The sequence below is a fragment of the Lissotriton vulgaris genome, chromosome 4_1 (genome assembly GCF_964263255.1).
Source record: "Lissotriton vulgaris chromosome 4_1, aLisVul1.2, whole genome shotgun sequence".
In the NCBI taxonomy this organism is placed as follows: Eukaryota; Metazoa; Chordata; class Amphibia; order Caudata; family Salamandridae; genus Lissotriton; species Lissotriton vulgaris.
In genome coordinates this window covers 1523116712-1523141872 of record NC_141691.1, presented here as the reverse complement: position 1 = coordinate 1523141872, position 25161 = coordinate 1523116712, and the positions used below count along the sequence as shown (strand labels likewise).

General features: G+C 44.4%; 1 protein-coding gene across 5 annotated transcripts in view; it reads right to left on the bottom strand.

Moving 5' to 3' along the window:
- LYN (LYN proto-oncogene, Src family tyrosine kinase) overlaps positions 1-25161 on the bottom strand; it is a 332543-nt gene that overhangs the window by 109196 nt on the left and 198186 nt on the right. For all 5 annotated transcript variants that reach the window (XM_086965758.1, XM_086965761.1, XM_086965759.1 and 2 more), the window contains exons 3-4: positions 4416-4464; positions 4221-4335 (exon numbers count right to left, since the gene is read on the bottom strand). In XM_086965758.1, the coding sequence (XP_086821884.1) occupies positions 4221-4335; positions 4416-4464 (164 nt within the window). The remainder of the gene's footprint in view (positions 1-4220; positions 4336-4415; positions 4465-25161) is intronic.

The window sequence follows — 25161 nt, the reverse complement described above, 5'->3', positions numbered from 1 at the left end:
TCTTCTGTATCCTCTGATCACTTGGATTTTGGATTGAGCGTTTACAGTAGATGAGGAGTCTTATAAGGAGGCGAGCTCTTCAGCTTCGCTCGGAGACAGAGCTATTCTGGATCTACTGGTGCGGTTTTGGTTACTCTTATGGTTTGCTGAGGGGGTAGGGATCCCATTGGGGTCGGGAGCTCTGGGTGGCCATTGGGTAGAGGTGTTGGCTGACGGTGCGGGTGCAGTGGGCAGTTTGGGATGGTTTACGGAGCGTCGCTTGATTGGTTAGGATTTCGTGAGGCCCTGCATTATGATAGATAGTTAGCTTTCAAGCAGGGAGAGATGTTGATCCATCACAACAGGGGAGGTCTGATGGACAGGGTCCCTACAAGAGGGGGAGGCTTAGGGTGTTGTCTTATTGACTAGTAAGTCGAGAGTCGTTCATGTAGTCGATGGGCTGGACCGGGGGCATAAAGTGTTGCGGGTCGTGATGTGGCATCTGCGTACTTATGAGTTTTAGGGGGAGGTGTTTGTGAGTCTTGGATTGTGGGTTGCGATTGGTCATAGTATTGAGGGGGAGAATATAAGCAGGGGGGAGGTCGGAAAAGCGGACGGCTGGTGGGGGAGGCGTTGTGTTCTTGGTGCCAGAGGCGATGGTGGTGTCCTGAGGTGGCGAGCTGGTGGTGTTGGTGGAGGGCCTATTGTTGGTGGGGGAGTTACGTTGGGGGGTCTGTCTGTCCGGGGATAGGGGTTGCATTGGGCATGGGAGCAGAGAATGAACGGGGATAGTTCTAAGAGAAGAGAAGAGTGAGTCAAAAGCTAGGTTGTCGTTCTTGGCTTGGATCAGCACTGTGCCGTAGGAATATATGGTCAGAGAGGTAGTTTCACTCGGTCTTGAGCGGGTCAGGATTAGGAACGTCAGTTTGCAGCTAAGGGGTATGTTAGTAGATTTGGAGATGTGGAATTGTTATCGGATTATGGCGTTCTACTCTTTGGGTCTACTAGTGTGGAAAATGAGACCCATTTTTATCAGTCCTTTGGAGGTGCAGTAGTATGTGTCTGCGAATAAAGAACCTGGGTGCTGTTTAATCAGTTTATGTTTAAACTTTACACTAGGCTATTATGCCTGCAGGCAGACTGGGACCAGGGCAGGGTGGGAGGAAATTCACGACACTACTGTGGAAGGAAACTCCAGAAGTTCCTACGACTTCAAAAGAGGCACTAGGAATAAAAACAAAAGGGCCTCCAGAACCCCCTCCTGTGCCTGTGGTTAGAACAGGAGTACTGCCCGGCTTCCAGAGGACTACTCTGCTGCTTGAGCCCTGCCCTCCTGTCTGAGGAGGAAGACTGGACCAGCACCCTTCATCCCAGGCTGAAGTGACTCCAAGTGTCAGCTGACTGACCTCCTGTTCTGAGCGACAGGGACACATCACGCACCAGAGACCTCTCTGCAACTGCCCAGCTGAGCTGCTGCAACTGTAACTGCAGCTAGACCTGACTGAGCCTTGCTGGCCTCTGCTAGAGTGAGTTTATGATCCCCAAGAAGTGCCTCACAGGTCCTGGACCCTTAGTGTTGCATCAATTGAGCTCCTGCTTAAAAAAAGAAGAAATCCTGAGGTTTTGGGCTCTTTATGACAGCATCGGGCCTGCATGAGCCAAGATCTTGCAGCCCACACCGACTACTAATGCACAGTTCTAGTGAACCAGAGTCTTCACGCTACAGCAACCACCGGCAAAGTGAGATTTGCACTTCATGTTACAGCATTGTCAGTCTGTGGTGGCCAGCAATGCGAATCTCCAGCAACAACAGTCCAGGACATCAGACAGGATCTTCGTGCTACAGCGACAACCATCCACAAAGCCCTAACTGTGCATTACAGCAATGACCATCCACAAAGCTCTCCCTGCCCCTCACTTCCTCCTCCACTGGCAACGGAACTCTGCATGCTGGACTTTAGACAGTAACTTTTTCTGCAGGACTAACTTGGTTCCTGTATCCAGTAGGGGTGGGTGGCAAACTCAGCTCCTCTGGCAGAGTTTGTGTAGTTTTGTCTAATCTGCACTCTGCTTGGAGTGCAAAGTTTTGGAAAAACTCCACCAACTGCCGTGTGGTGGAGTTTTTTCTCATGTGCGGCTTACCAACAGTAACTTGGTGAGTGAGAACAACAAATGCTAGACCACTTCCAAGTGATATTTCTCAACACGGGTGGCCGCAGCATGTGGCTACCACTAGTGTTGAGAAAGCTGCCTTCTTGAGTGTCAGAAAGAAGCAGCACCCTCTAGCATGCTTCGTGGTGCCGTTTGCACTGACTTTACAGCGTGGGACAAGGTCCCATCGCTAAAAATCAAAGTGGCATACCGCAACTCTGCAGCTTGTGGAACTACACGGAGTCTCGCAGAGTTTTTGGGAAACTCCGTGGAGTGAAACGCTGCGAGCTACGCCCACTCCTAGTATCCAGCCCACACTGCATCGCAGCCGGCATGAACTTGTGATTTTCAACCGGTCTCACACAACCAAATAACCATTAGAAATCGCATATATACAGTTCTACTGATTGGATTTTTATTATTTTTATGTCAAATAATTTATTATATTTTACTCTATTTTCCTAAACTGGTGTGGGAGTTTTCTTGTGTTGCATTTTTACTTTATTACTGTATAAGTGTTGCATTAATAGTTTACACATTGCCTCTAAGTCAAGCCTGATTGCTTTTGTGCCAAGCTACCAGACCAGTAATCACAGGTTAATTTAATGACTTTTTGTGGTTCACCCTGATCAGGATTGTGGCTGTTGAGAAGGGCTCACTCCCCTCTCAACCAACAACCCAATTTCTCAAAGACCTGAAAAGGAAATACCCAAGCACGTTTTTTATTAAAACTGATGAGCAGCTGAGTGATAGAACAAGGTGGTTAAGTAGGCATAATAAAGTATTTAGGAGAAGGTCAGGACACAAACCATGTCGTAATTCAAAGGAAAGGTGGGCATATGCTTGATCCAAATTCCCTTAGGGAAGAAACAAGATAGAAGAGGGCAGCGTAGATTTAAGGAAAATGTGTAATATATACTGAAAACTTCTCAGCAGAGATGCAGGAGACAAAAACAATAAAATAATCAAAAAAGGCCAAAACAGACACAGAAGAGCCACGTTACTGAGATAATAAAGTTAAACGTGACAGTCCCGCAGGGTCTGTGTTCTAACAGCTCGTAGATACATGGGTAGACCGGGATGGAGGGGGGGGGGGGTGAAGAAACCCTGGTTTGCTAACAACTGGTGCAATTCTTTAGAGCAGTTTTTGCAAATTGTGGGCCATGACCCACTGCTGGGTCATGGGCTGATTTTTGTTGGGTCACGAATATCCAAGCAATAAATAAAGCGGTGGTTATATTCTGTATTTATCATGTCACATTTTCTGCTCTTCAAATACAGAGGTCAAACGTAAGGCTATGTCTTCAGGAAAATTGATGCTTTATTTTTAACATGGGAATTTGTGTTTCCAAACCCCTCACTTTGCAGTCAGAGAAGTAAACGTTAAGTTAATTATGTAACAATCTTGCTGGGGTACAGATAGTATGAAAGGAAAGGCTATAGTATGTAATGTTTTTGTAACACAACAAAATGTAATACCTGTAAATGAACTGTACACATTGATCAGTTAGGAAAGCAAAAATCAAGCACTTTTCTGTTATTCTCAAGCATAATGGAAACGAAGATTTTAAGAGGATCAAAACAAATCAAGGCACTTTACTTGCAGATGCACAAATGACAAATATTAATTGAAACCCGATCTTCACACATTATTATTTGTGTGCAATATAGTTTTATCAGTAAAAGTCTACCTCTCGGCAAATGTAGTTGACATTTGAAAGGAAAATGTGTGGTTTGTAAAGAACAATGCGCTACAACACGATGCTTTAGGTAAATTATAAAATTTGGCGCCTCATGTATTTTTTACAGCTAGGTGAGTCCCACAAATTGTAATTCTAAAACTTAGGTCGTGGTTCAAAAAAGTTTGGGAAGCACTGATGTACAGAGATATGCCATGCAAGGGCTCAAACATCCTGAAGACATATTCATTCAGCTTGGGGCCGGAGACCATCCTCTCCATGGTATCTTGCACAAAAAACAACCTAGTTCTCTTATAAAGTAAATAACCAAATGCATCTGCAGTGCAACGAAGGAAACCGACCATTACCAACACATGCAAGATTGCATTTATCTGCATGTACAATACTTACTCTTCGAGAACGCGGAGTTTTTCTCCTTTCTTGAATGCCAGATCATCGGGGTGGATTGCATCATATGGATAAAGGGCTACAACAATGGTTCCAGTTTCGTCTACTTCTGCACAAACTGAGGTGAGAAAGAGCTATTAAAGTACATTGATAGGATTCCAGGGTTTTCAGACATTTTTGTAAAGAAAGATCCCATACCTTCCTCTTTTAGGAACCTCTGACCCGGTAAAAGGTTTGATCCTTGGCTCTACAAAAAAAGAAATTAGGTCTTAGTAATGTAATTAGAAATGTCCTTTGGGCAACAGTTTTCTATTACTGGTCTGCTAAACAGAACATGTTGTAAATGCGAGCTTTAAGCGACATTAAAAGGCATACACAAATCAGCCATCCATTTTTGACAGAATCAAAATACAACAAAATTTGCTTTTATTCTGAAAGTCATTTGAAAAACAAGTCTCTTGGCTAATTATTGCCAACGGCAACAACGGTTGAACCTTGTTTATAGGATGAAAGAATAGCCATCTATATATAACGAGTAGACCAATCCCAGAATTGCCCTTATTTTCTACTTCTAAAATAAATGTAGCAGTGCTGAATTTGAGCAGGTGGTTTCCGGTGCTCGGCACCAGCACTTAATTGCCAGCACCAGGGCTAATGACAGCCTTACACATGGCAGTGGTGTCTGCCAATTTTAGGTACGAACACAACAACATCTGTTTATTAATTTAATTTATATTTTCAATGATTACTATATGCCTCCCACGCCATCCCTAGAGATTTGGGGCCCTGGAATAGTAAGAATTGTCTCACTTAAGAGTGTGATGATTGGTAGTGTGTTGATGTCGTCATTGACAGTGCTGCCAGGGGCAACTGATGGTGCAAGGTATAGTGTCCTCCGGTCGAGGGCCTCAGCACTAAATTCTTTACACATTAGGCACTGGTCTGTAGCACACAAACTGCAAAGGAATCCTGGCCACCGAAGGCACAGCGCGGACTATATTCGGTTCAGACAATATAATACTTAAATCCTGGATGCCTTGACAAACCACCTAAAGTGATCCAGAATTACTATCAAAGGAGGAGATTAATAAATTCTACAGCAAATCAGATTAAAATAACCACTCAGTACTAGAATGTAAAAAGCAAACAATGACTGAAGAAGATTTTCCGCGTTTAGCTGGCCCTGCGGAGGATTCTAATGTGGTGCATCCTGGGAGCCCCCAACTACAGTAGTGCACTATAGCAATTCAGATACCTCAGATTCATAAGGGATGGCTGGAATGCAAGGCATCGTCTCTATCACCTCTAGAGAGCTTACAACGACACAAGGGATGACTGTATGGCAGTCTATCCAGACAGATTTCTATTGCCCCTTTATGTGTCCTTCTCTCACACTTTTTCCTCCATTAAACTTCTAGGTGGTGAGCCAGAAAACAAGAGCACTTCTCCTGTCACTCACGCATGACATGAAAACACTTCCTGTGTAGGTTCACAACAACAAAATCAACTGTGTTCTTCAGCATGCTACCAATCCGATAATGTGCTTCAGCACTCCACAATGGAGCACGAAGCGCTACATAAAGGCTACAATATAACACAATTGGTATAGGAAATCATGTAACAGTCAGGTTTTATGATTGCAAATGAAAATAATGAATACAATGGTGCCTTGAATCACTCTTCTGCAATGAGCTAATACAGGTTCAGCCAGGTAAAGCAGCACAAAAAATGTACTTCATGTCAGTATAGATAAAAATAACTGACGTGTAGACTGTAACATAGCAAAACTCCACCAGTTGATACCCTGAATTTATATTTCAATAAATTGCTTTTAGATTTGCCCATATTTTATAACCATATAACCATATTTCTCAACAAAATATGTAATTTTATCTCAAATTCTAAAAAGAACAAGCATTGGCATAGCCAATAGGTCTTGCTTTTGGGACCTTATAAGTATTTAGTTATGCAGCACAATAGCCTTGGTGCAATAACATCAACTGTTTTATGGCTAAAAACGAATAAGGGCCCAAAGGTGAGACCTATTGGCTATTTTGGGACCTTATAAATATTAAGTTATGCAGCACAATATCCTTGGTGCAATAACATCAACTGTTGCATGGCTAAAAACTTATAAGGCGAGACCTATTGACTATGTCAATGCTTGTTTTTAGAGACCTGGCATACATGTTTTAAATGTAGGCTGGTAGGAAAGATGCTAATCCGAGGGGCAAGGTCTAGAGATAAATAAGATAGGAAGGGAGGTGAGTTATAATGAGATAGCACAAATAGAAAGGTGAAGCACAGAATGACAGGTCGGGTAAACAAAGTAATGAGGCAGAGAGGCAGGTAGTGTTGTATTTCTATCTAGGACCCTAATTCGATATTCCAGATTCATGCCCTTATGTGGTTATAACAAATAATATCCTTATAAAGGCATAGGAATCATATCCATATTTAGTAATAGCCCATGCAGTCCAAAACACGGCAAGGCTACTCCCATAGACTCCTAGAAAGCACAACGCGTTCTTTAAACAAACCAAGCCTCCAGCAGCCCGGGAATTCCCCTGCTTTTGTTTTGATTTGCACAAGAACTCCTGGAGTCCAGAAAGAACTGTTAGTTCTTAGTGACGTCTTATGTCCAACCTTACGTCAAACCCGGCACCTTTCAGGTATAAATATACCAACGTTGCTTTAAGCAAACACACGGTGGTGGGGAGCAGAGTGACGTTCTACTTGCCCGGGAGCCCAGGTGTTGCTAGAGCCAAAGGAAAACACCCCTCCCTTCGACGCACTGAGGGAGACGCTGTCTTTTTCTCCAGCCGAGAAAATCCAGCTCCGGTGTTCCCAAGTCACCCTTGCGGGTTGCTGGGAGATCGAGTCCTGAGAAGCGAGATACAAGACCTCCTTCATTCTATAACCAAGGTATGGAGCTGATTAAAACCTTAGAGAGAATTCTTGATTCCGATTCTTGGCAAAAACCTAACTTAACTTAAAACTGCAACTTACTTACTCCTTCCCACGTATTAGGCTTAGGTCAGGTACACCTGGGTAGGCGTATCTTAGAAGCACCAGTTGAGTTTGTTAGTCAATGTTTTTATGTATGTATATATTTTATCCATTTTAAAGTATCGTATGGCTAAGAAACCATATCAATGCTTTTACAGTATTATTTCATAATACTACTTTTACTGTACGCACTTTACTTTATAATAAGTATTGCAATTGTGGCAATTCATTTCTCTTGCATGAGAAAGAAGACTGCTCAATAAAATAACACCTTTTATTGAAAACGCCCGTCTCTCTATTTCTCTGCACTCTGGTGAAATTAAGAATGCACGATTGACTGAGTGAAACGGTTGTCTATTGTTTTCACACGACTCTAGAGATACACTCTTTATTCTGAGGGAGCAAAGTTGTCATGTTTATGCGGTTGTCAGAAACTAATCCCTTCTTGTCTAAATCAGGACGGTTAACCCTTTCCTGAACATTCGAGAAAGTTTCTAGTGACCCCTGAGCTAGCTGTCAAAAACGAATTAAGTCTAACATAGTCAGTAGAGACCTAGATTACCTCAGTCCTACGTCTACACTGCTGTTTATGTTATTCCAATGCGCAGAGCCTATTGGGAATATAGGAACTACACTACAGTAGGGCCAGTGGGATGAAAACTAGAAATATATGAGTAGTAGAGAGAAAAGAGGTGCAGATGAGGTAGAGAGATGAGGCTAATACAGAGGAAGGGCGAGGGAGAAGGATAGAATGGTCAAATAGGGAAAGAGATAGAGACAGAGGTAAGACAGGTGTATTAAACCAACGAGACATTGAAAGCAGAGAGAGTGAACGGAAACAGTGAAGGAGATAGAAAGAGATGAAAGCAAAGGGAGTGATAGATGGAGTGGAAGTGGTAGAGAGAGCATTGTAGAGAGAAAGAAATAAAATAATGAGAAAGGTGAGGGAAAGAGGACATCAATACAAAGAGACATAGAAAGCCAATAGGTGAGGTAAATTGAGAGGCTAGATAGTGTATGAGAGGTGGGGAAGAGAGAGGAGGCAGTGAGTTCTGAGGCAGAGAGAGAAATGAAAGATAACGGTGAGGTAGAAAGAGACATGCGAGAGGCAGAGAAAAGTAAGGTATAGATGGCAAAAGTGATAGAAAAGGTAAGATAAAGAGATTAAATTAAGAGGGAGGTGAAGTAAATGGAAGAGAAATGAAGGGGGGATGAGATGCAAACAGAGTAGCAAGATGCAGAAAGGAGAGGGAGAGAGACAGACTTGAGGAGAAGAGAGCGGCAGAGAGCTGACCGAGAGCTAGAGATAGGATCGGAGAGAGGTGGCAAGTTGAGGTCATGAGAGGTAAGTGCTGTGGGGCACTGAGGATTATTGAAAGAGAGGTGCGACGTACAGATAGAGTTTAAAGGTAGAGCCATAGTGTAGTAGGTACATAGCCATGTATAAATAGACAGGTAAAAAGGGTGTGTTTAGGTAAAGGAATGAGACATGGGACAGAAAGGTGCGATAGAGAAATAAATGTATTGGGTGGTATAGAGAAGTGACAGCTAGTCACAGAGTGTGGTATGCAGAGAAGTAAGTTAGAGAGAAGGGCAGGGATTTAGTCGTTGGTCAGGTAAAGAGAGTTTAAAGAGAGTTAACTTACAACAAGAGAGGAAGAGGGAGATAAGAAGGAGGCAAATGTGAGTAGTGGTGGGAGGTAGAGAGGCAAAACAAACAGGAGCTAAGAGGAAGTTAATGGGAGGCAGACAGAAAGTAGAGAGGTACAGAAAGGTTAGCAAGAGAGGGAAATGGATCCAAATCTGCACCAAAGTACTACCACATCAGTTTCCTCTCTTAAAGCAGGATATCAACCAAAACAGACATTCAACAAATGTAAGCGACAGTGAGAACACACCAAAGACCTAAAGGAGATGCACTGGACACCTGTGGTTGTGTCAGAAAGCTGTCACTCTACACAACCCTCTGCACCAAATATGAATAGTGCTCCTATTCTCGCGCTGTGGCACCTTTCTGTGCATCACTATCTGAACGGCGACACTGCAGAGTTTTACACTGTTTGCGTTTCCAGTGATTAAAAGGTGCCCCCTTGAAAAACCTAAAACAATACACTAAAAATAAATACATTTTAAAACAAAATTGACGCCAAATGCTTTGCTGCTTTAATAAAGAGAGCAGGAAGCTGGACAACGTAATGCATTCTGGGTACTGTAGTCTTAGTTTCAGTGAACCTAATTAAACTAACACGTGATATCCGTTATTTAAGTGTGAGAAGCACATGACTAGAAACAGTGTATGTAGTAACATGGCGTAGAGTGGCCACCGTAGTTATAGGACTTAATTTTCAAAAATGTTAGGAGCATACATTTTAAAATTTGTGAAATCACATATGGTGGCAGATTGCAATGTGCACACACCTTCCTCTGTTGAGAAGTATAACATGGCCAGTAGCAAGCCAAGTGTCTGAGCAGTAGCATATAGTGAGGGCCTCAGAATCAAATTAAAGATTATATTACCAGATAACCAAATAAGTCCTCTCAGGTCTACTGGTTGCAGCAGCAAAACTCCAGGCAGCTAACAGGAAAAGCAGGTGTCCCAAAAGTACACAGAAAAAGTGGCAAGAAATTGATCGAGCAGAGAGCAACCACCAATTGGGGCGTGCAAACCACCAGTCTCTTCTCCTGGGATCTCCGGTGGAAAACTGCTCTCCCTCACAGCCAAAAGACTCTATAAGCAGGTGAAATGCAGACTTACTGAGGTGAAGGAGGAAAAACAACAGGCCCCACACTGCTTCAGTTAAATGAATGAACACACATTTGAAACTCTTCCTCCCATTCTATCCTCATCAGCAAATGTACACAACACCAGAACTTAACATATGCTCGCTGAATGCCCCTTCTTACCTGGCAGAGGTCTGCTGGTCCTGGTCACTTATATGAGTGGCATGGCGAAACAGAGGTACTGCTGGGCAATAAGGGCAGTCTCCATAGTGACTTGCTTCGACAGCAATTACAGGTATAAGGCAGTCAGTGGCAGCAAACTGCCAAACTATGCCCCCAGCAATGCATCATGAGTGCGCTGCACATTGTAGTATTCTGTCCATTGTGTGATGTCATGACGTGACACAGGTGTGGGGGTTGAAAAGGACGGTTGGAACCGGTGGCAGAGGAATATGCATCTCAAAGAGGGGATTCTGTGTCAGTGTTTCTTCAGCAGCAGCACAAAGAATCCATGTCTTAAGGCACCACAATCAATAACCGGCGGTACCGCCAGCCCTGACTGCGCTCCATGACAGCGGGCACGCGAGCGGAAGGGCAGAGCAGCAAACAAGGGGCGCGAGACTCGGGATAGGAGAATACCACATAAAAAGAGGGGTGAAGAGGGTAACAAGAAAGGGAGGCAGACAGGGCAGCTTAAAAGGAGAGATGGAAAGAGTAGAACGTTAAGGGTAGTGAGAAGGGTTTAGAGAAATGTAGGCAGTTTGAATAAGAAAAGAGGATGAGAGTGAGAGGGGTGAAAAACAAGCGCGCACAAGATACGCTCTGTGGTGGGGGAGGGGTGTTGAGGCATGGGAGAGCGAGAGGAACGTCAGATGGCGGCTACACGCGCGTAACCGCAAGCTTGAGGCCAGCAAAAGCGTTCGGTTGGACTTTTAAAAGCCCAGTTACTAAATGTCTCGCAAAGCAGCGCATGCGCTGCCTAAGTCGAGACCTAAAAAAGCACGCCACTGCATGGTATCCGATTCAATACCCAAACAATGTATCGCATCACAGGTATTTATAGTTCACAAATAGGTGAAATCTGATGAAAGGAGGACACGACCATTGAAATATAGTAGGACAAATAATCAGGTAAAATAATTCTAAATTGTCGTAATAGCGTAAGAGGGACTATAACTTAAATCAGATTTAATCTGGCGGACTGCAACTAAGGTATTTTAACAAAAGTTTGCTGGAAATATCTAACCTTATCCTTGGAAATGTGCCTCAAGAAGCAGCAGAAACATATGTGGTTTCAGCCAATTGTACTTGGTATAACAAAAAGATCCCCAACTTGATTAGACATATAGCAGAATCTAATTTACTACATAAACCCTTTTGTGAATGTTCCAAAGCGTTATGATTTGAAATGTGATCAGGTAACCAATAACCTACATGTGAATTATATTTGAGAAAAAGAAGAAAAAGAAAACAAGATATTGAATTTTAAAGGCAGGTTATCTAGATGCAGTAGTGTCAGACTAATTTGGGCTTGTCAAACTTGGGAGGGGCAAGGGGACATGATATCAGCCAAAAGACTGGCATAAAACAGGACTAAAGGATGGAATCCAGGGAGCCTTTCTTTTTCATTACGTTAATTTATAAAAAAAAAGACATTTGAGTGTTTTTCTACTAGCTCATTAATGTAATCTTGGCAGACTGCATCTGCTAAACCTACTTAGTAGGAAAAGAGTCAGATTCTTGAACAAAAGAGCAATTTAGGTAAAGCTACTGTTTTAAGCAAAGCCATCCTTTCAACCAAACTAAAAGTAAATGTGTTTGACAATATCTAGTACCTGCATTAATTAAACCATAACTAGCATTTAACGGTTGTATGTCGTTACAACGCATTCTGTTGCAAAACACATGCCTTTACCGTGCATGCGTTACAACGGAATGCTATTTCCACGCATAATCTTTACCACAAATATTCCTTTACCACACATACCTTTACAACGATTTTCGTTGTATATTTATGCATGGTAAGGGCATACTCTTGGTGAAGGTTATTCCCCTCCCCTGTACCCTTACGTGACCCCCCAGGCCCCAATCCTTCTTATAATTACCCCTGCCCTGAACACTCAATCCTTATATATTTATTTTTTTAAACTAAAATTCCCCTTACCTCTTCAGGTTGTCTCCTCTCCTTCATCTTCCTTGTTGACGTCGTAAAGAGGAAGCGGAAGTTTCTTTCCGTTTCCTCTCAAACGACGCCGATTGCCTCCACTTTGCGACGTGAGATTAGGTGTTATTTTTTTTAGGGGGGGGGGGACCCCCCAAACCCTCTTTTTTCCCAAGCTTTTTTTTTGGGTGGGGGGACCCCCCAAGCCCCCTTTTTCTAAAATTAGCCTTTACCACACATGCCTTTACTAAGTATCTCGTAGTAAAAGTATGCGTGGTAAAGGCTTTCGAGGTAACCATGCATGCATTGAAATGCATGCGTGGTTAAGGTTTGCGTGGAAACGGCCGCGTTGTAATGGCTGTTTCCCGCTTTTATTAAATCATTCCATGTTTGCATAATAATACTCAAATTGCCAAACTGGTTCAGACTTGGGTAGATCCGACAGGACATCCCTGTCTGTATGTAAGACAACTGTCTTACAATGATGGATCTTATTCTTCCAATGATCAATCCTAGATCTTGAGATCTGGAAAAATTCATCTGCATGTACTATTGTGACCATAATCGGTCCATATATGGAGAACAAGTTAAGGCATTGTCTGCAAACAACATCAATTTTAAACTCTTAAAAATAAACCTGTGTGTCAGATAATGCCTCTGAAATCTATGAGCAAAGGGCTGACTATATAGCAATAAAACTAAAGCTGATGATGGCAACCATACCCAATCACTTAGCATAAAGCATGCGACTTAGATGACTATAAACTGATTGCAAAATGGACCACCAGGTGTTGCTACAAACCCTGAGTTACAACAATAATAAATCATTTTCGTAAGCCAAAATAATCTACTATTGCCATGATGGTGGCAATCAGGTTGAAATCCCTTTCTATGTTGAAACCGAGAAAATAATTGATTTTTAAAAAATGTAATTACAGCTGTTTGTTATGTTTTTAGAAATATAGACTTCTTTTGAAATATCTTCGGCTATTACAGAACCCTATTGGTCAGCTTGACTCAAAACACTAAAACAAATCTCATGACTAGTTGCAGTAGTAATTCTTGTTGTGGAGAAGCATGGCTCAATGGTTAGAGCGATTCAGAAAGGGGGGTGGTGATGAACAGAGTGTCTGAATTGAGCAGACCACTCTTACCCAGTCCAAAGATCAGGGCTTGATCCATCACCGTTATTTATCTCACTGCCCCATCCCAGCTCAGAACCTGGCTATATGCAAATCAGTCTGTCCCTGGCCCAGTGCATCATGGGAACAGGGCAGACTAAACTACCAAGCCAATTCTTCACCAGAAAGGAGACAAGCTACCGGGGACCGGTTTCTGGCATTTCAGCCGTCTTCGGCCCGGCTTGCTTGAATCCTGATGGAGCAGTGAGAAAGGGACTCATGTCTGAGTATACCCTGCCACACCTATAGTGGCCAAAAACGATTCAGAAAGGGGGTGGTGATGAACAGAGTGTCTGAATTGAGCAGACCACTCTTACCCAGTCCAAAGATAAGGGCTTGATCCATCACCGTTATTTATCTCACTGCCCCATCCCAGCTCAGAACCTGGCTATATGCAAATCAGTCTGTCCCTGGCCCAGTGCATCATGGGAACAGGGCAGACTAAACTACCAAGCCAATTCTTCACCAGAAAGGAGACAAGCTACCGGGGACCGGTTTCTGGCATTTCAGCCGTCTTCGGCCCGGCTTGCTTGAATCCTGATGGAGCAGTGAGAAAGGGACTCATGTCTGAGTATACCCTGCCACACCTATAGTGGCCAAAAACGATTCAGAAAGGGGGTGGTGATGAACAGAGTGTCTGAATTGAGCAGACCACTCTTACCCAGTCCAAAGATCAGGGCTTGATCCATCACCGTTATTTATCTCACTGCCCCATCCCAGCTCAGAACCTGGCTATATGCAAATCAATCTGTCCCTGGCCCAGTGCATCATGGGAACAGGGCAGACTAAACTACCAAGCCAATTCTTCACCAGAAAGGAGACAAGCTACCGGGGACCGGTTTCTGGCATTTCAGCCGTCTTCGGCCCGGCTTGCTTGAATCCTGATGGAGCAGTGAGAAAGGGACTCATGTCTGAGTATACCCTGCCACACCTATAGTGGCCAAAAACGATTCAGAAAGGGGGTGGTGATGAACAGAGTGTCTGAATTGAGCAGACCACTCTTACCCAGTCCAAAGATCAGGGCTTGATCCATCACCGTTATTTATCTCACTGCCCCATCCCAGCTCAGAACCTGGCTATATGCAAATCAGTCTGTCCCTGGCCCAGTGCATCATGGGAACAGGGCAGACTAAACTACCAAGCCAATTCTTCACCAGAAAGGAGACAAGCTACCGGGGACCGGTTTCTGGCATTTCAGCCGTCTTCGGCCCGGCTTGCTTGAATCCTGATGGAGCAGTGAGAAAGGGACTCATGTCTGAGTATACCCTGCCACACCTATAGTGGCCAAAAACGATTCAGAAAGGGGGTGGTGATGAACAGAGTGTCTGAATTGAGCAGACCACTCTTACCCAGTCCAAAGATCAGGGCTTGATCCATCACCGTTATTTATCTCACTGCCCCATCCCAGCTCAGAACCTGGCTATATGCAAATCAGTCTGTCCCTGGCCCAGTGCATCATGGGAACAGGGCAGACTAAACTACCAAGCCAATTCTTCACCAGAAAGGAGACAAGCTACCGGGGACCGGTTTCTGGCATTTCAGCCGTCTTCGGCCCGGCTTGCTTGAATCCTGATGGAGCAGTGAGAAAGGGACTCATGTCTGAGTATACCCTGCCACACCTATAGTGGCCAAAAACGATTCAGAAAGGGGGTGGTGATGAACAGAGTGTCTGAATTGAGCAGACCACTCTTACCCAGTCCAAAGATCAGGGCTTGATCCATCACCGTTATTTATCTCACTGCCCCATCCCAGCTCAGAACCTGGCTATATGCAAATCAGTCTGTCCCTGGCCCAGTGCATCATGGGAACAGGGCAGACTAAACTACCAAGCCAATTCTTCACCAGAAAGGAGACAAGCTACCGGGGACCGGTTTCTGGCATTTCAGCCGTCTTCGGCCCGGCTTGCTTGAATCCTGATGGAGCAGTGAGAAAGGGACTCATGTCTGAGTATACCCTGCCACACCTATAGTGGCCAAAAACGATTCAGAAAGGGGGTGGTGATGAACAGAGTGTCTGAATTGAGCAGACCACTCTTACCCAGTCCAAAGATCAGGGCTTGATCCATCACCGTTATTTATCTCACTGCCCCATCCCAGCTCAGAACCTGGCTATATGCAAATCAGTCTGTCCCTGGCCCAGTGCATCATGGGAACAGGGCAGACTAAACTACCAAGCCAATTCTTCACCAGAAAGGAGAGAAGCTACCGGGGACCGGTTTCTGGCATTTCAGCCGTCTTCGGCCCGGCTTGCTTGAATCCTGATGGAGCAGTGAGAAAGGGACTCATGTCTGAGTATACCCTGCCACACCTATAGTGGCCAAAAACGATTCAGAAAGGGGGTGGTGATGAACAGAGTGTCTGAGCAGACCACTCTTACCCAGTCCAAAGATCAGGGCTTGATCCATCACCGTTATTTATCTCACTGCCCCATCCCAGCTCAGAACCTGGCTATATGCAAATCAGTCTGTCCCTGGCCCAGTGCATCATGGGAACAGGGCAGACTAAACTACCAAGACAATTCTTCACCAGAAAGGAGACAAGCTACCGGGGACCGGTTTCTGGCATTTCAGCCGTCTTCGGCCCGGCTTGCTTGAATCCTGATGGAGCAGTGAGAAAGGGACTCATGTCTGAGTATACCCTGCCACACCTATAGTGGCCAAAAACGATTCAGAAAGGGGGTGGTGATGAACAGAGTGTCTGAATTGAGCAGACCACTCTTACCCAGTCCAAAGATCAGGGCTTGATCCATCACCGTTATTTATCTCACTGCCCCATCCCAGCTCAGAACCTGGCTATATGCAAATCAGTCTGTCCCTGGCCCAGTGCATCATGGGAACATGGCAGACTAAACTACCAAGCCAATTCTTCACCAAAAAGGAGACAAGCTACCGGGGACCGGTTTCTGGCATTTCAGCCGTCTTCGGCCCGGCTTGCTTGAATCCTGATGGAGCAGTGAGAAAGGGACTCATGTCTGAGTATACCCTGCCACACCTATAGTGGCCAAAAACGATTCAGAAAGGGGGTGGTGATGAACAGAGTGTCTGAATTGAGCAGACCACTCTTACCCAGTCCAAAGATCAGGGCTTGATCCATCACCGTTATTTATCTCACTGCCCCATCCCAGCTCAGAACCTGGCTATATGCAAATCAGTCTGTCCCTGGCCCAGTGCATCATGGGAACATGGCAGACTAAACTACCAAGCCAATTCTTCACCAAAAAGGAGACAAGCTACCGGGGACCGGTTTCTGGCATTTCAGCCGTCTTCGGCCCGGCTTGCTTGAATCCTGATGGAGCAGTGAGAAAGGGACTCATGTCTGAGTATACCCTGCCACACCTATAGTGGCCAAAAACGATTCAGAAAGGGGGTGGTGATGAACAGAGTGTCTGAATTGAGCAGACCACTCTTACCCAGTCCAAAGATCAGGGCTTGATCCATCACCGTTATTTATCTCACTGCCCCATCCCAGCTCAGAACCTGGCTATATGCAAATCAGTCTGTCCCTGGCCCAGTGCATCATGGGAGCTAAAAAACGGTGTTGGATCTAGCCCTGATCTCTTGACTGGGTGAGAGCTTTCTGCTTAATTCAGAGACTCTGTCCCTCACCACCCCTTGTTGTAAATATTTTTGTCCACCCTAAGCGTGGAAGGGTATTCTCAGATGTGAGACCCTTGCTCATTGCACCATCAGGATTCAAGCAAACCGGGCCGAAAACGGCTGTAATGCCAGAAACCGGTCCCCGGGAGCTTGTTTCCTTCCCAGTGTAAGAATTGGCTTTTGTAGTTTGGTTTGCCCAGTTCCCATCATGCACTGGGACAGGAACAGACTAATTTGCATACAGCCAGGTTCTGAAACTGGGATGGTGCAGTGAGCTAAAAAACGGTGTTGGATCTAGCCCTGATCTCTTGACTGGGTGAGAGCTTTCTGCTTAATTCAGAGACTCTGTCCCTCACCACCCCTTGTTGTAAATATTTTTGTCCACCCTAAGCGTGGAAGGGTATTCTCAGATGTGAGACCCTTGCTCATTGCACCATCAGGATTCAAGCAAACCGGGCCGAAGACGGCTGTAATGCCAGAAACCGGTCCCCGGGAGCTTGTTTCCTTCCCAGTGAAAGAATTGGCTTTTGTAGTTTGGTTTGCCCTGTTCCCATCATGCACTGGGACAGGAACAGACTAATTTGCATACAGCCCGGTTCTGAAACTGGGATGGTGCAGTGAGCTAAAAAACGGTGTTGGATCTAGCCCTGATCTCTTGACTGGGTGAGAGCTTTCTGCTTAATTAAGAGACTCTGTCCCTCACCACCCCTTGTTGTAAATATTTTTGTCCACCCTAAGCGTGGAAGGGTATTCTCAGATGTGAGACCCTTGCTCATTGCACCATTAGGATTCAAGCAAACCGGGCCGAAGACGGCTGTAATGCCAGAAACCGGTCCCCGGGAGCTTGTTTCCTTCCCAGTGTAAGAATTGGCTTTTGTAGTTTGGTTTGCCCTGTTCCCATCATGCACTGGGACAGGAACAGACTAATTTGCATACAGCCAGGTTCTGAAACTGGGATGGTGCAGTGAGCTAAAAAACGGTGTTGGATCTAGCCCTGATCTCTTGACTGGGTGAGAGCTTTCTGCTTAATTCAGAGACTCTGTCCCTCACCACCCCTTGTTGTAAATATCAATGGTTAGAGCAGCAGACCCTGATGCAGTGGTCTGGCCCGGGACCAGGGTTCATTTCCCGCCTCGACGGCTCTTGGACTCAATCTCCCCGGACCTGATAATTCTCGCCTCGGTGCCTAGTCTAATCATGGGTCCCACTGTGACTCTGGGCAATAGCTTGCTTAATCTCCAGGCTTGGATGCCTGGCTTCACCTTGAGGGTGCCCAGGAGTGGACATCTCACAGGAAAGCCAGGAAGGGTTCCACAGTGGTATGAATACAGCGCTACGAGACCTCTGGGTAGAAGGCGCTATATAAATACAAACACATTTACATTTACATTTAAACCTGAGTCGGTAGGCCATGAAGGCATTTTACCTTAATCTGGGAAAATTATTATTGACCTGACTACCACTACCATGGAAATATTGTCTTCCAACGTAAACTTTTGATCAGCCATTATGTTAAGAGGTTCACTTAGTTAAACATCCTGATATTTTTATCTTCTATTTAATTTAGGGGGTTTCTTTGGAATCGGCAATGTAAAAATTCATGAAACGACAGAACATTTCTCATACGTCTAACATCCACTAATGCTTCACAGTCTGGACTTTATTTACACACGCAAGAAGACTGCATCTTTGTCTTGAATACTAAACACTTGGCTGGATTGTAGGCTCATTCATAGTTTAGCCCTCTATGAAACATTTTTCCAATCTTCCACTAGAACATTTTGAGTCAGAAAACATTTATAAAACAGTAGTTTACTTGACTGCACAATTGAACGGTGCTTTTAAAATTAAACTTATCCCTTAATGGATACATCTCAGACACCCTGGCATGGACTTATTTTTCAAGGCACCTTGCAAAACATTGGGGAATGAGTCCCAACTCAGATTTTTAGGTCGAACCTGGAGTCAGCATACATGCGCTGCTCTGCGAGACTTGTTATAGTAGAATATGAAATAGAAGCCATGCCCACTCTCCGCCCATATTGGTCATTTGCATGTGGCATTGTCCTTCGTAAATGATGGCTTCTGATTCGAAAATAGGCTTGTTAGTCCCTGCTTAGTACCGCCTTGTCTTTATTTGTAACCTCCCATGGAGACTGGCCTTTTTACTTCAGTTGTTAAACGGTACATGTTCTTTAGTCTGTAAGCATTACTTTCTTCATTGAAATTCATGCGCACTTTCTTTTCAAGCGGCTGGGACAATGGCCATTTCTTCTAAATGCAATAGGTCTCACATTTCAATGCAAGACCTATTGTATTGCATTGCAAATATATATTTTTTACAAATAATTTTTTAATTGCCGGCCCGTTTAGTTTTTCCTGCCCCTGCCCAGTGCTTGCATGCACCCCCACTGCACCCTGTCCCTGCATTCAGAATGGTAAAGCATAATCTAATGGGGGCTGTGCATACCAGTGCAGCAACAGATTTACAGAAATCTCTAAGGGCACACGTTTGGCATGCAGCTGAATTAAGCATCTTCTACCACTGACAAGGAGTTAACCAGTGTAAGAGGTGAGGAGCTGGGATGGTATGATGACAGACACAGAGCACAGTCTTTTAAACGATCACTCTTGTGACTTCTCTTTCAGAGCGCAGCTGGTATGTCGGTCATAGTGACGGGGTGTGTCTCCGAGTCCTACGTGTGCGTTCTGGTGTTTGTTGGCAGCCACATCCTCTTGCAGACCAGCCAAGCTGCCCCAGCTGCCTTCCTATTTGGTAGCAGTGCTAGTGCCTTCTGTTTTTTTCTGGATTTTTTTTTATCTTCTGCTCTTCGAAGTGCCTAAACAACGAGCGGAGGCCTGCACCTCCCTCCACCTGGTTTGTGCACTCTGTACAACTGCAGAAGCCTTTCCTGGTGGAATGGGACCCCTGTTTCAACACTGCGGTTTGCCCAGGCACGTGACCCAACCCCTGTCATCTGGAAAGGGTGGAAGGGAGAAACGTCTTCATAGCTTCACTAGGTCTGTCGGCTGTCAGTCTCGACAACCCAAATCACACTGCGGTCTCTGTTGCAAACCTCAGGAGTGCTCCAAAGGTCACTCAGCTGTTATGTTGATAAATATGGCAATGCCACAGTAATGCCAGATTGTGCGCTGTTCAAGTGCAGAATAACTCTAAAGAGCAGGAAGGTGTAAATTACCGCCACCAAACCCAGCATACTGTATGTTCTTGAGAGAAAGCCAGATGCCCCCCCCCCCCAGCACTGCCTTGCCCTAGAGCCGTTCATGGTCAGGCATGCAGAGCTCACAGGCTTACTACAAGGCTACTCCCATTAAACCTGCTTGCATAGTTCTAGACACATACTCTTTGGGGCATGCACTTCGATCATCAGCATATCTAATTAATGGTTGCCGTCTATACCACTACCATGTAGACTCTGGAGGGACGGCTTTTGAACAGAAAACTACCATGAGTTATAAACCAACGCAACCGCTTTCTAAGTGCACGCCATTGAATGCCTGCCACATCTGAGCACTTAGCAGAGCAGCTCTATGCACAAAACGCCTGTGTTAAAGAAAAATAGATGTTGTACCGCCCAGTATAATGTACTGTATTGCTAAATACTTATAAGGTCCCAAAGACAAGACCTATTGGCTATGCCAGTGCTTGCAATTCATTGCTTCACAATCAAACTGCCAAATAAAAATACCCCTCCAACCATTTTCATTACAAAATCTTTAACACCCGTAGGATTACAATTTATGGCCTGTCTGCAGGCTGATGATTCCTCTACATCTGGGAAACAAACTGTAGACACAGTTGCTCAATTCGAATAAATCAATAGAAAATCCATAAATTTAGGAAAATAAGTAGACACTGTTGGAGTATGTAGAAGGATGAAGCAATTAAAATGTGTATTGTTTAGGAGAAAGTTTATGTGCTTGCAAAACATTGGTCAAACCACGTGTGTGAATCAGGCATCTCAGGACGTCCTGATTTTTATCCACAGGAATAGTTCATTCTGAACCTTTGCCTCAGTATATTCAACGCCCCATTCAACAAGATATTTAAGGCTATTGCAGTACTGTTGATCAATTCAAATATGAATACTTGCAAAGAGGCCACGCCTTTTGACTTGTGGTCACATCATCTGGAAATGTTGAAGTGAATAGTTTGCTTATGACGTTGGCAATAATTAGGAATTTTAATGTCTAGGAACAATTAACCAAATCCTTAATTTGAAATATTTAAGATGATCCACTACACATATTTCATCTTCTGAACAAAATTGAAGCATTCTAATCTGTGAAACAATTGCATATTGAGAACATTAGGTGCATACGGTTTTATAAAGTATGGCTCCATTGACTTCATCCGTGATGTCATTTCAGTGCAATGGGCCTGTCTGAAGCAATATAGCACTTCCTGGGCACTAAAGGTGCAACTGCCCTTTCCAAACATGTGAACCTACAGTGTGATCCATATGCGTCATAACGATGGATTAAACCCAGATCTGTGACTGGGGGTGAATGTTTTGCCATTGTGCAACATTCCTTCCATCATCATGTTTGTTTTGCTGTTCACCCTATGTGGGACGGGTATGTCCAGACGTGGGTCCCTTGCTCACCACGCCACTGGAGTCAAGCTATCCTGGCTGAAGACAGCTGATAGCCAGAAACCGGTCCTAGGATGCTTGATTCCGGTCCAGGGAAGACATGGCTTGGCAGTTCGGGCTGGACTGTTCCCATGAGGCACAGGGTCAAGACTGATTTGCATATGGCAATGTCTGAACTGGGGTGGCTTGGTGAGCAAAATAACGATGGATTAAACCTAGATCTGAGACTTGGGGTGAATGTTTTGCCATTGTGCAACATTCCGTCCATCATCTTGTTTGTTTTGTTGTTCACCCTATGTGGGAAGGGTATGCCCAGATGTGGGTCCCTTGCACACTACGCCACTGGAGTCAAGCTATCCTGGCTGAAGACGGCTGATAGCCAGAAACTGGTACTAGGATGCTTGATTCCGGTACAGGGAAGACATAGCTTGGCAGTTCGGGCTGAACTGTTCCCATGAGGCACAGGGTCAAGACTGATATGCATATGGCCATGTCTGAACTGGGGTGGCTTGGTGAGCTAAATAACGATGGTTTAAACCCAGATCTGTGACTGGTGGTGAATGTTTTGCCATTGTGCAACATTCCGTCCATCATCTTGTTTGTTTTGCTGTTCACCACAAAGTTCTGGGCATTCAGATGTATACAAGAGGGTCCAGTAGGTCACTCTCAGGAACACAGATAAATGTAAATGTAAATGTAAATGTGTTGTATTTGTATAGCGCGAACAGTAACCCGGAGGCATCCCGGCGCTTGTACTCCTACCACAAGGGAACCCCTCCTGGCTTTTCCTTGTGAGGTGTCCACTCCTGGGCATCCCATGGTGAAACCAGGCATCCCTTGTGCATCGGGGGCCGTTGTGGAGACTAAGCAAGCTATTGCCCAGAGTTGCAGCGTGGGGCCCATGCTTAGATTCGGCACTGAGGCGAGAATATCCGGTCAGAGGAATTTAAGCCCGATCCCGCCGAGGCGGGAATCGAACCCTGGTCCCTGGCCAGCATTCTGCATCAAGTTCTGCCGCTCTAACCATTGAGCCACACTTCTCCACAAGTTTGGTCACACTCTCACTCACTAAATACATAGTATATTTCTACAACCACTTTATGGGCAAAACCCAGGCCACAGACAACAGTGTGCTACCCTCTTCTCAGGCGAAAATTGGTGCTCTCCTCCAGGTCACAGGAAACACCAAGGACATTCCATAGTAAGAGACAGGACTAGGCCTCTGTGCACACGCTATATTAGCATGGACCTTGAAACCAACAAAAACTTAGGATACCAGATGTGAATGCAGGGGGCAGTCACTGCAGGTGAATATGCCTTTATAGACCATATAGAGGACATGCCCAACCCAACATGGCACAAGTATAGGGAATCAGCCCAAAGATGTGCCACATCACTGAGGCTGCTTGCAAGGTGCACACTTTTGGTATTCTGCATGGTACATCTTTTCAACTCACTGTGTGCATTATAGTTTTTATTTTTGTGGATCTTTGCATGCTCAATGTATTTCCTGGCGTGACTCTGTAAAGGTTAAAAAGCAGGCCATTCAAAATTTGACTTTTTTCCACACATCTATAATATTTTCATTCTTATAGGAATCGCCTAAACTGTGTTTATGCTTAAAGGTAATTAGTTGTTCTTTTTTCCTATTTGTGAAGTATGCTAAAATTGTACCTTTGCTTTAGTCAGGTAATGTAAGTATGTGGACTTCCTTGTTTCCGTTTGATTTTGATGCCACAAATGTTATATTTTTAATGACAATGTTGAATTACGCCATAGACTGGCAAGGTCTTCCTTTCCTACTAATTTCCTGTAACGTTGCTTAGTATTATAACATCGTGTAAATGGATGTCTCAGAAATATACTTATCTGCCACTAATCACAGGTAGAAGGAAGAGAGAAAGGTATGCAACTTGATTTGCCAATAAATAGTTCAATTTTACTTATAAACAATATACACCAATAAATGTAGTTTTTGTCAAAAAACAAGATAATTTATGTGTAATGACCCATTCAAAACAAGGCAGACCAGAAAGTATCCCTGGGTGCTGGTCATGTATGCCTGGAGGGCACCCTGGGGTCATGCCTGTGATGGACAGCACATGTGGCACAGGTCTAACAATTGACAGACAGGCCCATATGCATCACTGAAGGTAGTATGTGGTCTGTGTGAAAGCCTTTGCTTTTAGGGTCTGTGGGCAGAGCTGGAGACTATGTTGCCAAAGCATATTAAGTTAGGACGCACATGTATTTCCACGGTTTCCTTCTCTATGGTCCTCACTGAGAATTGTTGTTTCAGTTCTGCTAGTCTTTCGTTTTCATCTTCACATTGTGAATCTAAGCTCGTGCTATGCTGCTCTAGGCAATTCACTCCTTTTGATTCCTGCCCCATGCACTAATCTTTATTTAGGAATCAGATATATGCAACTAGCTGTATGCCAGATGTCTCATGTTACCAACAGAACTCGACATGTGTGCAACAAACACATACAGAGAGAGTGAGCTATTGTTAAACCCTTTAGACATTTCAACCATTGACTGTTGACACTTCTTAAATAGTTGCTATTATAGATGGGTGGGCTGCCCTTAGAGCCATACTATTTTCTGGATGGTTACATAGCTTTGACACATAAGCAGAGAGGTCAAGAGTAGGCCATTGTACGTTCCCCCAAATTATAAATGTAATCACAAAAATTAGTATGGCTGTGCAAGGAATAAAAAAAGAGATAGAAGGTAGAATGCTTTTTAATCTCACAGAAGCAATTAAAAGTCCAAAGCTTGGAGTTTCAATTGTTTCATTAAGATTAGGTTACATGGCTTTGCCATTATTTTCTGCCTTGGCCTTTGTCATCTGTCATGGCTCTAAGGAGTCCCCTCTTACGCAGATTATTGTGCACCCCCTCACTCCCTGTGCCCCTTTTCCTGCAGGATGTGGCCCGCCAACTTCCAACTCTCATGAATTTGACTTTACCTATGATTGTTTGATCGCTTTACAATAACTTCATAGCCAATAGCGCCTTCCACACATCTGTATTGGAAAAAAAGAATCCCACGGTGGCAGCCAAAGGTACATACACATGTACTGTATTCACCTATAAGTCTTTTCTTCTGCTTCATGGAAAACCAGCGTGCATGCAAGGCAACCATCTTGTTATGATTTTTCAAAAAGCTTAAAAATGAAGTGCACAATAGCCACTGAGTGTGCACGAGGCTGCTGTGCTTGCACACAAAAACATATTGACAAAGGTAATAGGTCAGCACCCAGTTTCAAAGGCGAGACCTATCGACTTTGCCAATGCTTGCTGTTTGAAGATGATGTTTTTGCTTGATTCTGGTTATGTATTGGTTGGCTATATGGGATGCTACACACCCAGGCCCTTTTTTACACGGCCCTAGCAGCACGTTTGCACCTTCGGAATGTCACTTTTTTGGCGCTCCGGTGGTGCAATGTGCTAACGCATATTCACAGGGCCACGCCAAGCCACTTTACTTGGCTTTACATTGCCTTGTAAATATGACCCCCTTTTACGCAGAACACTGTATCAAAGAAGTGTTTCCATGGTTGTTGCTGTGGCGTTCTAATGCAACACCCATGGAATCTGAAGCATTCCAAGTTTTACAAGGAATAGTAAATCTCGGAATGCGTCAGATTCTAATGCCA